The 13,999-nt window shown below is 42.3% G+C and overlaps 1 protein-coding gene across 1 annotated transcript; it reads left to right on the top strand.

Moving 5' to 3' along the window:
- The first annotated feature begins 8,764 nt into the window (after window positions 1-8,764).
- Window positions 8,765-10,597, top strand: LOC116246326 (calmodulin-binding protein 25-like). The gene has a single exon (XM_031618155.2). The coding sequence runs from the start codon at window positions 9,777-9,779 to the stop codon at window positions 10,425-10,427; it is 651 nt and encodes a 216-aa protein (XP_031474015.1). The 5' UTR covers window positions 8,765-9,776; the 3' UTR covers window positions 10,428-10,597.
- The last annotated feature ends 3,402 nt before the right edge of the window (window positions 10,598-13,999 follow it).

Raw genomic sequence — 13,999 nt, 5'->3', positions numbered from 1 at the left:
AGTTTAAGTTGAGGTTTAATGACAATGGTGGGTAAAAGTGTGGCCATGAAATTTACACCAAACATCAACGCAACACTGCACTCTAATAAGACTTTCACGGCTCATTCGAAGAAAGGTGGAATTATTGCATGCCCCTAGTTTCTTGTTACTTGAGACACTTTTGAGCAAACAAACTCTCTCTAAGAAAAACTTTGGCAAAGATTCTTTCCATACTCAGGCACGACCTTAGATTGCAGGAAAGTCCCAAAAAATCAACCACTGGAGGTATCAACATCTATTAGAACAAAAAATATATGTTATTCACTTTTGTTGTGCTCTCCTACTCAGATCCCTCAAGTCCTTGTTTTTTTTTTTTTATTATTATCCTTTTTTCCCGTTTCACCCAAAAGAAATTCATTGGAGTCTCTCCCCAACAAAATTTCCAACCTGAAAGCATGCGTCCAAAGTTAACTTTCGAAAGCTTTTCGACAGTTCAGGAAGAAGACATGGGAATGGTGATGCGAGACGGTTCTTCTACCCAGCAGGAGCTTATATTGCACCACTTGTTTTCTTTCGCAGTGAATCGAAATATTTATTTCTGACTTCTCACTCATTTCAAATTTCAAACAGTGTAGAACTGTTTGAAAATCCGGGGAGTTTGCTCCTGCTTAGGCTTCTCAGACTTCTATTGGGGTTGGAATTTGGATTTGGATTCTTATTGAAGGAAATTAATGGATTCAAACCAAGGGCAATCAGAATCAGATTTTTTTGCACATCCAATTAATACATACTACACATGCTTTGTTTATTCATCTCACGTGCGTAGCAAAAGGCCCATTAAATGGTGTAATAATATTCAGATGGTTCCTTGAAATAACAAGAAAGAAAGAAAGAAAGAAAGAAAAGGCAGCAAAAAGTAAAAAGCACTTCAATGATATATATGGACTGAAGATGTACCCATTATCACTACTAGATCATAGCTCATTCTGGTGAAGGATCAAACTCAATTATTTTCGGAGGGGAAACAGTAAGAAAAGGGAGAATTCCAATTTACGAGAGGTGAATTTGGTAATGATGTAAGGAAGTTCTTCGCAGTAGGTGGAAAACGATTGAAGAAACCTGCAGCAGAAGAGCCACGATTTAATGAAGACAGTAAAGGAGCAACAGTGGCAGCCTTTATTACATTGCCGTCTCAAACAATAAATGGCTATGCCTCACTCAGACAACATATATGTTGCATTATGACATGTACCAATACCATGAATTAGATGACGACAACCCCAAGGAAGTTTAATTAAACTCAAGATGTTGAAAATAACTTGTGGTGAGGCTCATAATTGACGAAACTCGAACTCGGATCGGCTAAAGACGGGGTCGCCGGGTTAGAGAGAGTTTGTTCGACGACTCGGCTGGGTTATGTCATACTACATTTTTTCTTTTTCTTTTCTATAAATAGACGAATATGGTAAATCTATGGGGACTTCATATTTATTTATTTGTTTTCGTCAACTAGAATTGAATGACATGTAATATGAGTATTTGTCTATACTTACCAAAGTTTCTGATATTTCAAAATTCAAAAAATAACATACTTTACTATTCAACAACACGAAACAAAAAAAAAAAAAAGAACGTGTAATTAGTTGAAGATCCCAAACCACCCGATTTGTGACTCAGTAAATGGACGATTCTAGATGATTCGGGCGATTCACGACGACTCAGATCCAACTATGGTGAGGCTTTCTCTTTCTAACTCTTAATATAATTAAGACAATAGCATTCATTATTAAGATATCGACAAGCAGTCATATCTCCCATTCACCAGTGATCCTACTAAGGTCATGTTTGAATACGTGATATTCCATTATAGAGGTACAACTTTTAATTTCAAGAAAGGTGAGATTTCAAATCCACCATCCTTTGGTCCTAAGACCAATTTCGAGAACCATGAAGTGTGTGCATGCGCGGTTAATCCATCGAAACAAGCATCTTTCTTCGATCCAAAAAAAAGCGGAAGACTATTTATCTTTCTCGGAAAAAAAAGTTTTCAGATGTTTATAATTTTTTCTTTTAAAAATATTTTAATAGCTAATTTGAATGGCGATACAAGTTTTTATGAGAAAATTGGCAAAAAAAAAAGTTAAATATTTAAAAAATATATATAATTCTTAAGGTTTTGTCAGGGAAAATTAACGTGCCGATCAATTTTTTGAGAAGAGCTTCGCCGACTAAAACTCAAAAGTTAATGATATTTATGGCATGCAATGGTTCCACAAGACAAATGGGATTTGAAGTCTTACTTAGAAGCATATATTGTTCAAATTTTATTGAAGCAACAGCAAGACTGTTCATAATTTCATCCATTTTTTTCTTTGAAAAGGAGAGAGAGGGAAAGTCTTTTTTTTTTTGTTTTTAATTGGTCCGAGTAGATCTCAAAAATTTAGAATTCAACTGGACTAACCAGGTCGATTTAATTTGGTCCACATCCTGAATCATATTCACGATAGACCTGATCAAACAAACCAATACCAAGAAATTCCGGGAGTGGAGGCCAGCATTCATGGCTGCATCTAGACAACTTACAATTCAATCCAGTGGAACGCATGGCTCCAAGTTTTTACCAAGACTGCCGATCCACAGTTTGATTTATTCAATGCCAAAGGAAGTGGGCCTCTAATTAAATGGTGCTGCGTAGGACAGCTTTGTTGTATGTTCATGATCTTTGTTTCTTTCTTTGGTATGACTGGTTTGATGAATTACTGGCCTCAATTGGTTTGTAAATTAAGCCGTAAATGGGTGGTGATCAGGTTAATTAAACACGGCGAGGAAATGCTTAATTTATCACCAGTTGGTGACTGGTTCTCCATCCCTTTATGAACTTTATAGATTAGTGGGGACGATCACGAAGATACTAATGACATCACGATGCATGTTAATGGCGGTGGATGTCAGGTTATCTTGCTAGATCACGTGATCGGATCGGGAGCATGATTTCGATCACTAAAACCTTACGTGAAACTTACGATATTTCGGTCCTTGCAATTCGGGTACGTGAGACATGACGTCACGGATAAGTGGTCTGGTGGATCAGATGACAAGCGCAGCTCCCTTTACCTAGCTACTTGTTTTTGAATTGAAATTTTCAACTGTTTGAAAGGTCAAGAGTAAATTCGTATTTAATTTCATCACATCTTCCTTTTAGTATTCTGAATTATTTTTTATGGAGTATTCGCATCTTCGGCATTTAGGTCGGACATCAATTTGAATCCCACCTTCATAGCTATCTTTCACCATCAAAAATAAGGAATTGCTTTAACCGATGTAGAGGGTGAGCATCAATGGACTTCATAGTTTCTGACCATACCTGTCAAAAACATTGATTTTTATATTGATATTCCAAGATATTTTTTCTCATTTACATATTAATACTTCTTAAAAATTTAAAATTGTATAACAACTAACTCCAAATAACCTGGGGGTCGCGGTCGGCTCCGTTCACCGTTCTATCTTTCCGGTGTCAACTCGAACAGTTAATTTCAACTCCAAGAAGTTCTCTAAAAAAGCTTTCTCCGCAATTCAACTTCCTTCCATTCTCTCTCCCATACATGACGACCATCTCGCGTCGTCTGTGTCAAGAACCCGCCGTCACCCATGATCTCTAAAATTATCAGAAATTTGTTTACGATTCGATTTTTGCCCTTTTTCTTTTAGCGTATGAAGTTTCTTTTTGACTTGCAGTTGCAGAAGATGCCACCAAGAGGATGCTTTCATCACTTTTTTATGCTAATCAAGCAATCTTTCATCACTTTTTTATGCTAATGAAGCAATCTTTCTCTCTCTCTCTCCCACCTTTACTTGGTCCTTTTTCCTTGAAAGAGATGGAGGACGGCCCCTCCCCCTCCCCCTCCAGTTTTCTATAATATCCTGATTGATTTCAGTTTTGACTTGGAAAGAATTGTGGCCCAACAGTCTCATCTCTTTCCCTGAAAAATTCTCGCTTCCGATCGTTTCTTCTGGTAGCGAAAAAAAAAGTAGAACATTTGGACTTGTAATGGTGAATGAATTATGGAGCCGCCCGTCTCATGGCAGCGTCCGGCATGTCAAATCCCATTCTTTTCCAACAATAAAGTATGACAGTAACTGCATTTGAAATACGCATACCACGGAGATGCCATCTTTATTGTTCAAGACTATGAACAATGCAAGATCATCGCTCCTGTTCATCGCCGGCCCATATCAGCCGCTGCAGGCAACCTCAGACCGATGCTCCTTTCGGCTTCGGCCAATACGAACTTCATTGTTTCATTTATGTCGATTACTGGCTTTTTCAATTAAACGATACAATTTTAGTTGTTTTTTTTTTTACCTAATTCTCAATTTTTATCTTTAGATCTGCGCTCGAGCAGCCATGCGAAAGGTTGCTAGCATCTTCCAACTGTTGTTGTTTTTCATCCGGACAGTCATTCTCCACACATATATTATTTTGATTAAGGCATCGGAGTTACATAAAACATTAATGTGTATCACCATATAGATATATTTTCCCTTCGCATATTATATGTGGTATGTAGAAGGGGGGGAAAGGGAAAATTGCCATATTCTTTTCACACTAGCACTGGAGGGGCACTTGGTTAGAGGTTTAAGATCAGATCTATCCGGATCATGAATGCTTTATCCAACTGCAAGGGACTGAATCAAATACCAAGGCAACAACTTCAATAACCCAGATCCAAAAAAGACGCAGCAATAAGATAACTAATTACTAAGTTAGATCTTCGCCCCCCGAGCCCTGCAGCTAGCGAGAGTCAGGTCCAACGTAGACCCAAACAGATCCAGCAGTATCAAGAAGACCCAATCCAATGGTTGACGCGGACAACCCCTTGAAGTCCACAACGATATTAAGAAGCGAAAATTAAAAAAAAAAAAAAAAAAAAAAACAAGTAGATAAAAACGAAGACGTGAAGGACCCACTTCGACTCGGACCTGGCTTTCCGTGATCATGGCGCGACGACTTGGTGGAGTCAAAGGACTGACTTAGACGAGTCAGGTGGCGGCTTTGACTTGAATAATCAAGTAGGGAACAGGCGGTCGACAAAGTACAAAATATAGCAAGGAAAGATTTGGAAACGTATGGGTCCGATAAAAGAAAAACAAATACGGAGCCCATGCGCGCCCTTCACGTGATGGTTGGAGGCCTCTTCAGACTTACCCTGGGGGAAGTGGGCTCATTCCCATGTTCACATTGAGCTCGCGTTGGGCGAAGATGGTCGCACTCGAATTGGGCAAGTAACTGGGCTTCTCTGCATTCCTCCGTCATGGTCTTGATTTTAACTATTTAATTTGCTATGAACTGTGATTTTTTTCTAGTAGAAAATATCGTCTTTTGTTATTTGAAACGTAAGAGATCGTAAGCCTTCTTCTCTACTTCAATATATGATGCAAAAACATAAGCAAATCATATAGATTCAAAATTTAGACGAACGGTCGAGATTTGGATTTTTCTCTACGGAAGCGGAAGCATATAAGAAGAGTTATGGAAATAGTAGTGTTCTACAATCTTGGCCAGCAGGTATGCCCCCCAAAAAAAAATTAAAAATATTTCACTCTGCCCATGAGCTCGAACAAAGAGCCTTGGGGCAGAGGCACAACCAGAAATTTTTCATGATGGGGCCGAATTAAAGTTTCTAAATTTTAACACGGGTCGAAGTATCACTTTTCAAAATTTTTATACAAGGCAAGTAAAATTCTTTAAAAAATTTATATGTAAATTTTTAAAAATAAAAATTTTGAACCGGAGCGAGGGCCATGCTAGCCCCCGTTGGCCCCGCCCCTGCCACGGGGTCGTGCTTGGACTTTCAAATATATTGATTAGAATCACTATTAAAATTTTAAATATATTGGACTTTGAAATATATTGACTGGAAAAGGGACAGATCCACATGGAGATGGTATTTATTTTTCCATCTTTAGGCTAATAGTATGCTGATCACCATGAGCATATGGGTAAGAAGTAATTAAAGCATTCCTTGCGCTAAGAAGCAATTTGCCACCATCCAAGAAGGCATGGAAATTCAAACTTTTGATGTCCCTTCCTTTTAACTTGGAGTAGCTTCCAAGGATGTCATGCTTACTTACCCTTAGAAGAAGACGGGGACGGGGAAGAAAGTGATGTTGGCACCCAAGATTGCGGTAATCAGATAGATGAGATCCATCACTTGAATCGCCTTGCAACCATTCATATCGTTTCCTTGCAACTTCTCCTCACCCTTTTTTTCCTGCTTCGTTTGTTAACTTCACATCATGCCTTGATGTGTATAATCAGCTTTCATTGAACATCACCCGTTCCGACATCCCATCAAGAGATGTTCTTGTTGGGAGATGAATCGATATCTTGGTACTTAATATTCACATGAATTTACAAGATGCAAAAAATTCAAAGCACATGTTAAAGACAAGTCCGATTGCGAGAGGGTAAACGATGGTCTCTGAACAGGATCCAGATCCATTAATGGAGAGCAACACCACAATAAAGCTTCACGATCGCGCCAACGAGACACCTGCAGCTTAGCGGCGGATAAACCGGGGGGTGGGGCAATAAAAATAAATAAATACGAAAAGTAACTCGGGTGAGAAATTATGATGGCGCCATTAATTCTGAGTAAATAGCTAGAAATTGGGCGCCCAATTTATGGCCGTCGAGAAGGCGGCGTGGCGTGGCTGATCCATCTACTGAGGCGTCAGCGTGACGAGAAAGGTGCGTCATGCAGGCGGTCGTGAAGCATATTCTCGTGAATATTAAAATAATATTCAGGCGGCCGCGCAATCTAACTGATTTTGCAGAAAACACCCCCCCCCCCGTCCGTAATCACCGAGGTGAATGGGGCAAAATTACCAGATTAGCCTTATACTGGGCCTTTGTTTATCCGGCAAGTTGCTTTGGCTTGCTGGGATGAGGACAACAACACAACACATCCCAAAGTCAGTCGCACTGCGGAATGACGGGACTGCCCTTCGGGGACCTGCCTCGCTTGAGGGTCACGCTTTGGAGGAGTTTTAGAAACGGGCCCCGTCACCTCACCTGTTTCTACGAAAGATTCGCAAATGGTATACGTTAAGAATAAAAACAAACCCTTCCAATAAATGTGGCGGCATAGAGTATTTTGTTCAATACTTGATAAATTTATAGGAAAGATAACAGGGGAATAGTTTGTAAGTGTTTTATGAATATAGATTCACACGAGACATTCACAAATGAATGAGCTTTAAGAAATCCTTTAGCAACTATAATATTTTGCTTTTGTTATTGTTTGGTAAGTTTATGTTCCAACGGTTGGGTGAAATTCATAAAACATCATACGACAGTGCTTTATGAATCAATCTAAATTTTTGAGTGATTCATGGTACAAATGTTTTCGTTGTCAAACTACTTTTAAAGAGTATCCAATAACATGAATACTTTGTTTTTGGAACGTAGTAAGATTTAAAAAAGTGAGGCTGAGTTCGACATTAGATGGTGATAAATAAATTGACAGGCAAAACATCAAAAGGCACTGGATAACAGGAACGCTGCATTGCATTTTCTGCACTGTAATGTGCAAAAAAGTGGACGCGTTCAGGGGTTGCTCTTTTTAAAAACACATCGTTTATGTACACTGATGCAGCATGTTTTTGCAAATGCAGTAAAAAAATCCACGATTTATTCCATTAAAGATCTTATAGTCAAAGTTACGATTCATAATTGCAACCCCAATTTTATTTTCTTTCATCCCCAAAAAAGTATGATCTAAGATAAAAGGGAGGTTTTGAGTTTAGATCTGTGGATCTCAAAGTCTAAGAATTTTGTTTCAAAGTAGACAAGGGCATTTAGATGCCCTGCAAAATAGATATTTAAGACGTCTTGTTTTAACATCAAAACTAGTTAAAGAAAAAATGGTTAAGCACGATCACAATCAAGTATCTAACTGGCTAATCTTTTCTTGCTTGTTGGAGTAGACTCCAGCTAGGCTAAGCTCAAAGATAAATTAAAGTTAGCCAATTCCTTTTTATTAAAAATGGGCATCTTGCTGGATGTCCGACATATTTTTGGGTACTTGACCTCAAACAAGAATACATAATTGTATGTATTCTTTTTTTTTTTTTGCATTTTTATTCTGAATACAAAATATAAATATTTTTATTTTTTTTATTAGAATCGAGTCGGACCAGGATCAGAGAGAGATGGCGGGGACCGACGAGAAGGGGCTCCTGGCCGGCCGGAGCCCAACTCAGAACGGGGGCGGGGTTTAATCGATGGGCGGTTAGCTCGGAAGCCTTTTCTGGCTAAGGGACGTGAATGATTTTATTATATCTCTTCTGACTCGACATGTTCTGGAAGCCGGGTTGGAGAGGGAGAAGGAGGGTTATTTTCGACCAAAAGGATGATACCACCCCGTGAGAGGCCAAAGCCCATGCCCGGTCCAAAACTACCCTCCCAGAGCGCTGAAATCCCGTGGGAATTACAGAACGTAGGGGTAGGGCATGGAAGGGGCCATTCCGTCATTTCGGACCACGTGGGGGGCCGTCGAGGGCAACGCGTTTTGACGGTCAACTTGGCGCGCTGACTGGTGCTCTCTCCCCATCGGCCATCACTGCGACGCCTCTTAACTTTAACCCAACCCAAGGGTTTAAGGAGCGGGTCCCACCCCGGGAGACCGTACCGATGGGCGTGCCACGTGGAGCTCGATGACGCGGTTGCGGTCGAGGGGGTCCAACCTATTTAAGCGTACCGAGGCTCTAGGCGTCCTCCTCCTTATCTCCATCATCCGTCCTCCTTCTCGCTCCTTCTTTCTGCCTCCCTCCCTCCTCCTCTCAGGATTGCATCCCTCCCTCCTTCTCCCACTCGCTCATCAGTGAACACAGAGAGTGAGAATTACGCGATAGTGTGTTGCCGGTTTGTCCATCTCGGAGAGAGAGGCTCTCGACTGAACTTCTCGTTTTCCGAGGGGATTGTGATCGTCCTCCGGCGAACCAGACTCATTTACTGGGGGCCTTCCGGCGTCCGAAAAAGGAAAACGTTCTGATTCTTTGGTAGAGGCGCGCAGTTGCTTCTCTCGCACGCAACTGTCAAGTGTATACATACGTAACTGTCGTGACTGCAGGAGTGCCCCCTTCCTCCCTCTCTGTTGCTGGTCTTTCCCTTGAGATGTGAGAGACGATTGGGATCGGTGTCCTGAATTGGGATCTAGGGGTATCTGGGATTAGGTTCAGTCTTTCGTGGTTCGTTAGCCTGAGTTTAGTGGGTTTTCTTCGAGAAGTTTCAGTAAAATCTCTGGATAAGGGACTAGCCCTTTCTTCTGCCTGGCATTTCGAAGATCTCTGCAGTGTCTCGTGCATTTGGTTTGATTTTCGTAGAAAGCTCAGGAATACAGTACAACTCATGTTCTTTCTCATAGCCCTAGCCTATCCCCTTTTTTGCTAGCATTTGCTCGTTTTTGTCGTGGAGCTTTTCGTCATTTCCTTCTCTTCATACCTCTGTAACTCTTCTCCAGGAAGCTTCTTCCCTGTAACCCATATCCCCTTCGGAGTTGCTTCGAATATTCCGCCACCGCTTTGTCCCTTACTGCAGAGCCGACTCTCTTCTCTCTGGAGGCTCTGGGACCGTTCCATTCTCTGCCTCCATTCCTTGAAAGTACCAACTAGTTCCTTTTGGAAAGGGAGAAAAGAGAGGCATTGATCTTCAATCGGTCGTCAGTTAAGTCGAAGGTCCAACACTTGGCTGAGGCCTTTTTGTTAGAATTTCCGAGGAGAGAAGAGAAGCCATGGCGTCTCAGGACTGCTCTAGCCTCGACACATGGGCCTTCCGGTCACCTCTGACCGTCGATTCCTGGTTTTCGGAGACCCTCATGAGCCGCGAGACGGACGCCCTGACGCGGGCACTTCAGCTCGAGATCTGCAACACGGACTCCCTCGCATCCCTCCCCAAGCCGGCCTCCCTCGCAGGCACCATCACCACCACCGCCACTACTACCACGAGCGCCACGAGCTCAGAGACAGACGGGTCCCTCCCCGCTTCCAGCCGTCGGACCACCGTCGCCCCTCCCCCCACCGGGCGCATCTCCAAGAGGAAGTCCCGCGCGTCGAAGAAGTCGCCGACGACGTTCATCAACGCCGACCCCGCGAACTTCCGCCAGATGGTCCAGCAGATCACGGGAATCCGGTGCCCCACGGCCCTGGGAGGAAGCTCCCTCATCCTGAAACCCGAGCCTCAGAGGCCTCAGTCCGGTTTGCACGTCGGAGCGGCGGGCGGGGGGATGCTTCCCACTCTGGACACGTCGGCCTTCCTGCTGAACCACCCCGTCTCGGTTCAGACGGACCGCTTCGGGTTCGAAACAGTACAAGCGAACCCGACACTCGACTTCCCCACCTTCCCCACGTCCTTCCCTACGTTGGAGTCTTGGCGCGTTATGTGATCAGCAATGGAAGTTTTTTTTTTCTTAATTTTCCTTGTTTTTTTCTTTGTTTTTGGTGTCTTTCTTCTTTTTCCTTTTAGTTTAGCGGGGGATTCCTTATGGGATGGGGTCGCCACTCTCTTGTACTTCTTTTCCCCTTTTGTAGATACGCATCTCTCTTTCTTCTTCTTCGTTTCTAGAGTTCTATCTATCGACTGCCTCGGTTCCCTCATTTTTGAAACTCGTCTGCGTTATATTATATTTAAAGAAATGGAGAATTGACTGAGAAGTCAAAACGGAAGAGGGGGGTGGTGCGCGTTGGGAGATGCGACCATCTCGCGTGGAATTTGACTTTGTGGACTCGCGATGTTTGGTCGTTTCCCTCGTCGCATGTGCCCATCGGCAGACAGCAGGTGCAGAGTGGTTGAGATTGTGGGTCCATAGACACAAAGCCCTTCGCCCTCCCTCTCATATTCATGACGGCACTCCTCACGTCTCTGTGATGGGAACACAACTATAAGTGAAATAATTGCATGAATATAGATTTAGGGAAAAAAGCGTATGGGTCGTCAGTAAATTTTGAGACTCGCCCTCGTTATGAAAAGAGAGAAGCATATTGTATTAAGAAGAGCCGAGAAAGAATTCAAGGCTTACTCCCTAGGGATTCCAGAAGCGTGCTTAGCTTAGCGACTCACACAAGGATCAATCAAAATTAAGATGTCCAAGTCGTGTCGTGTGTGTCTCGTCTTGGGAACCGACGAGCCCTCCCTAAAGCAAGAGAAGCTTCTCGCTCGGTCCCCAGTGCCAAGTGTAACATCAACACGCACCCCAATTCCGCGTTTTTCTGGTCGTTGGCTTTTGTTCACTTCATTTATTGGCTCTCCTCAAAGCTTTTCTTAATCACTTTTACCAAAAAGAAAAAAGAGAGAGAACAAACTTCCTCTCGTTAATTAACAGGGAAGCATCGAGTCGTTACCTGTTTTCGCTTTTGAGTAGGAAGCTCAGCATCATCAAACGTCACCTATCTATCTATCTTTAACCAGGATGGTTGGTTCATGTTCTTTTCCCGCTAAAAATAGTTTAGTAAATGCTAGTAATCTGTATCGGTCGGCGCGCGCAATTGCGAATAAGAAGCCCGGCCGTCTATAACCACAGCTTCCGTTCCCGTTCCCGTTCCCGTGCCATGCCCCCAACTTCTCCTCTCTTGGCTGACTCTAAAAGTGGACTTTCAAAGTCAAAACGAACTTACATTTATAGCCCCGATGCGGAAAAAACTACGTTCTCGGTTTCTCAAACTAAGATCATCAGATCGAGGAAGGATGAGAGCCAGTGTTTTTTTTTTTTTTTTATTTAAAAATTTTCAACAAAAAAATATCATTGAACGAAGAAAATGAATGTACAAGAAAAAAAAAAAAAAAGACATACATCGAACTGGATCCGTCAACTCCAATAGTAAGTTCCGCTTCAACCCAATTCACACCAACGCAGCCGCATAGCTGAGATCCTTAGAACCCTTCGTTCCCAGTTTACATTATCCAAAAGTTTTGAAAGGATATCAACTTGAAATCGTGGGTCTCAAAATTATCAGGATCTCAACATCTAAGTCTAGCCAATCACGTTCATGTCATGTTAGAACAAATCCTTCTTTTCTTCACCACGTTTGGTAGGTACGATAGAACATGGGCCTGCCTGTCGAGATTGAAAGCAAAATGTACAAGGATTCACCTTCATTCATGAGTCCTCCCTCTGATAGCCATTATTGATCAGATGGTTATAAAAAAGTAGTAGTGGCCTCCGAAACCAGGATGTTAGATTCTTCTTTAGAGCCAACTCTATCTTTACCTTGCTAGTGGCGTGCTCCACGTTGCCATCTGCATCAATAATTTGCCCCAAGAAAAAAAAAGGATATGTCCAGATCAAATTATTTGTTTGTGAAAAGAACTTCGAGGACCGAACAGATGAATAACCAGTCAAGCTCTCAAAATTCCACTGCTCGACTTTGTTCTAGCAACACTGACATTAACGTCGTGATTCTGAAGAACCAAACCATGTGGAGGACACCGCCAAAATTCTCTTGTTTCCCCTCTCTATGCACATTCAGTATTGCACTTCTTCCTGCTATATTTTGCAGCCAAATCTGATTACGCTGCCTTTGCTCCCTCCTTCCACAATCTAATTCCCAGCCGTTTATGTTATCTTTTGCAGCCGAATATGAATAATGCAGGGCTTGACGCACCAACATAAACCTCCGCCATTCTCTGCGACTACAGATGATCAGAGTCTCGCAGAATTCCTTTATCATCCCATTTTTTTAGTGCTTCAACACGCAGGCCCGCATCCTCCAATTATTATCACTTTACTATTTGAATTAGTAGTAGTGCACATATTTTTTTAAGGCCAATTAATCCCAACTGCAATCAGTGAGCAAACAATTGGGTGAGATAGGGACGAGGTAGATGACTCAAGCCTCGTACATGGTCCTATTAGAAAACTTGACCCTGGACTTGGTCCACATGCTGCAATTTTTGTCCTCTGGTGAGAAGGAATCAAACTTTGGACGCGGCTGCTTTGACATGGCACCTAGTTGCCCCTTGTTTACTATCCCTAAAGATGAGCAAAACGACACCACACACCCTAGTGGTTGGTAGCCCATGACTTGAAAGTCGTCCACATGGGTCCCGACTTCCAGAGTTGACCAATCTTTCACACACACACACACATAGATATATATAACATGACCTTATATGAAGCAAGCGCAGAATGGTGAAAACTATAAAGTGACGAAGAACATACGAAAATTCTTTATGCACATTCCGTTTTTATAAAGATTTCAAGCCTACCAGTTTTAACTTTATCATCTCTCGGAATCCAACTTGCACTATCAAATTCTGGTGAATTTTTAGTTACATGTTTTCAAATACATAGCGTACGACCATAATAGCTGTATCAGTTTGTCCTCTAATTACATAGCAGAATCCGTGAATTATTTGAATAAGAAGAGAAATGAACTCGAAAATCAAAGTTCCAAGTGTCTTCAAGAATGGGAGATGGATCGCGAAAGCAGAGTCGAACCCCAAGTTTGGAAGGTGGCTAACAACGAGAAAAAGGATGTCTGGCTGCAGAACCGGACAACTGCCCCAGGACATGAGTGCCCTTTTTCACCGAAAGCGAAGTCGCCGACTGAAATGACATGACAGCGTGCAAGAGTGGAGAGCATGATATCAAAATTAGGCTAGGCTCAAGACTAGGTACGTACGCATTGGATGGTAACCCAAGCAAAACATATCAATACGATGAACAAATGCTCCATTCACCTATGATAAGGCTTGGATGTAAGACCATCAAATTGAAGAAACAAACAGTTCGATACTCGAGATGCATCTCCTTTGCGGAGATTGACAAGAAGCTTGCCGACATTTGGAAAGAGATGATGTCAACAAAGTACTGGAAGCGGACGGCCATAAATACAGTACGCAGTGGGAAGGTGGGATGCGGATGAGATGGAAGGACCCGAGCAAGTGAGGATGAGAATCTAGCCGTTTATGCAAGAAAACACGATAAGAAAATACAGATTTTAATGGCTTCAGCTCCTA

This window comes from Nymphaea colorata, chromosome 1 (genome assembly GCF_008831285.2).
Source record: "Nymphaea colorata isolate Beijing-Zhang1983 chromosome 1, ASM883128v2, whole genome shotgun sequence".
Classification (NCBI taxonomy): domain Eukaryota; kingdom Viridiplantae; phylum Streptophyta; class Magnoliopsida; order Nymphaeales; family Nymphaeaceae; genus Nymphaea; species Nymphaea colorata.
Note: the sequence above shows the minus strand (reverse complement) of the source record. Positions and strands in the feature narration are given on the sequence as shown.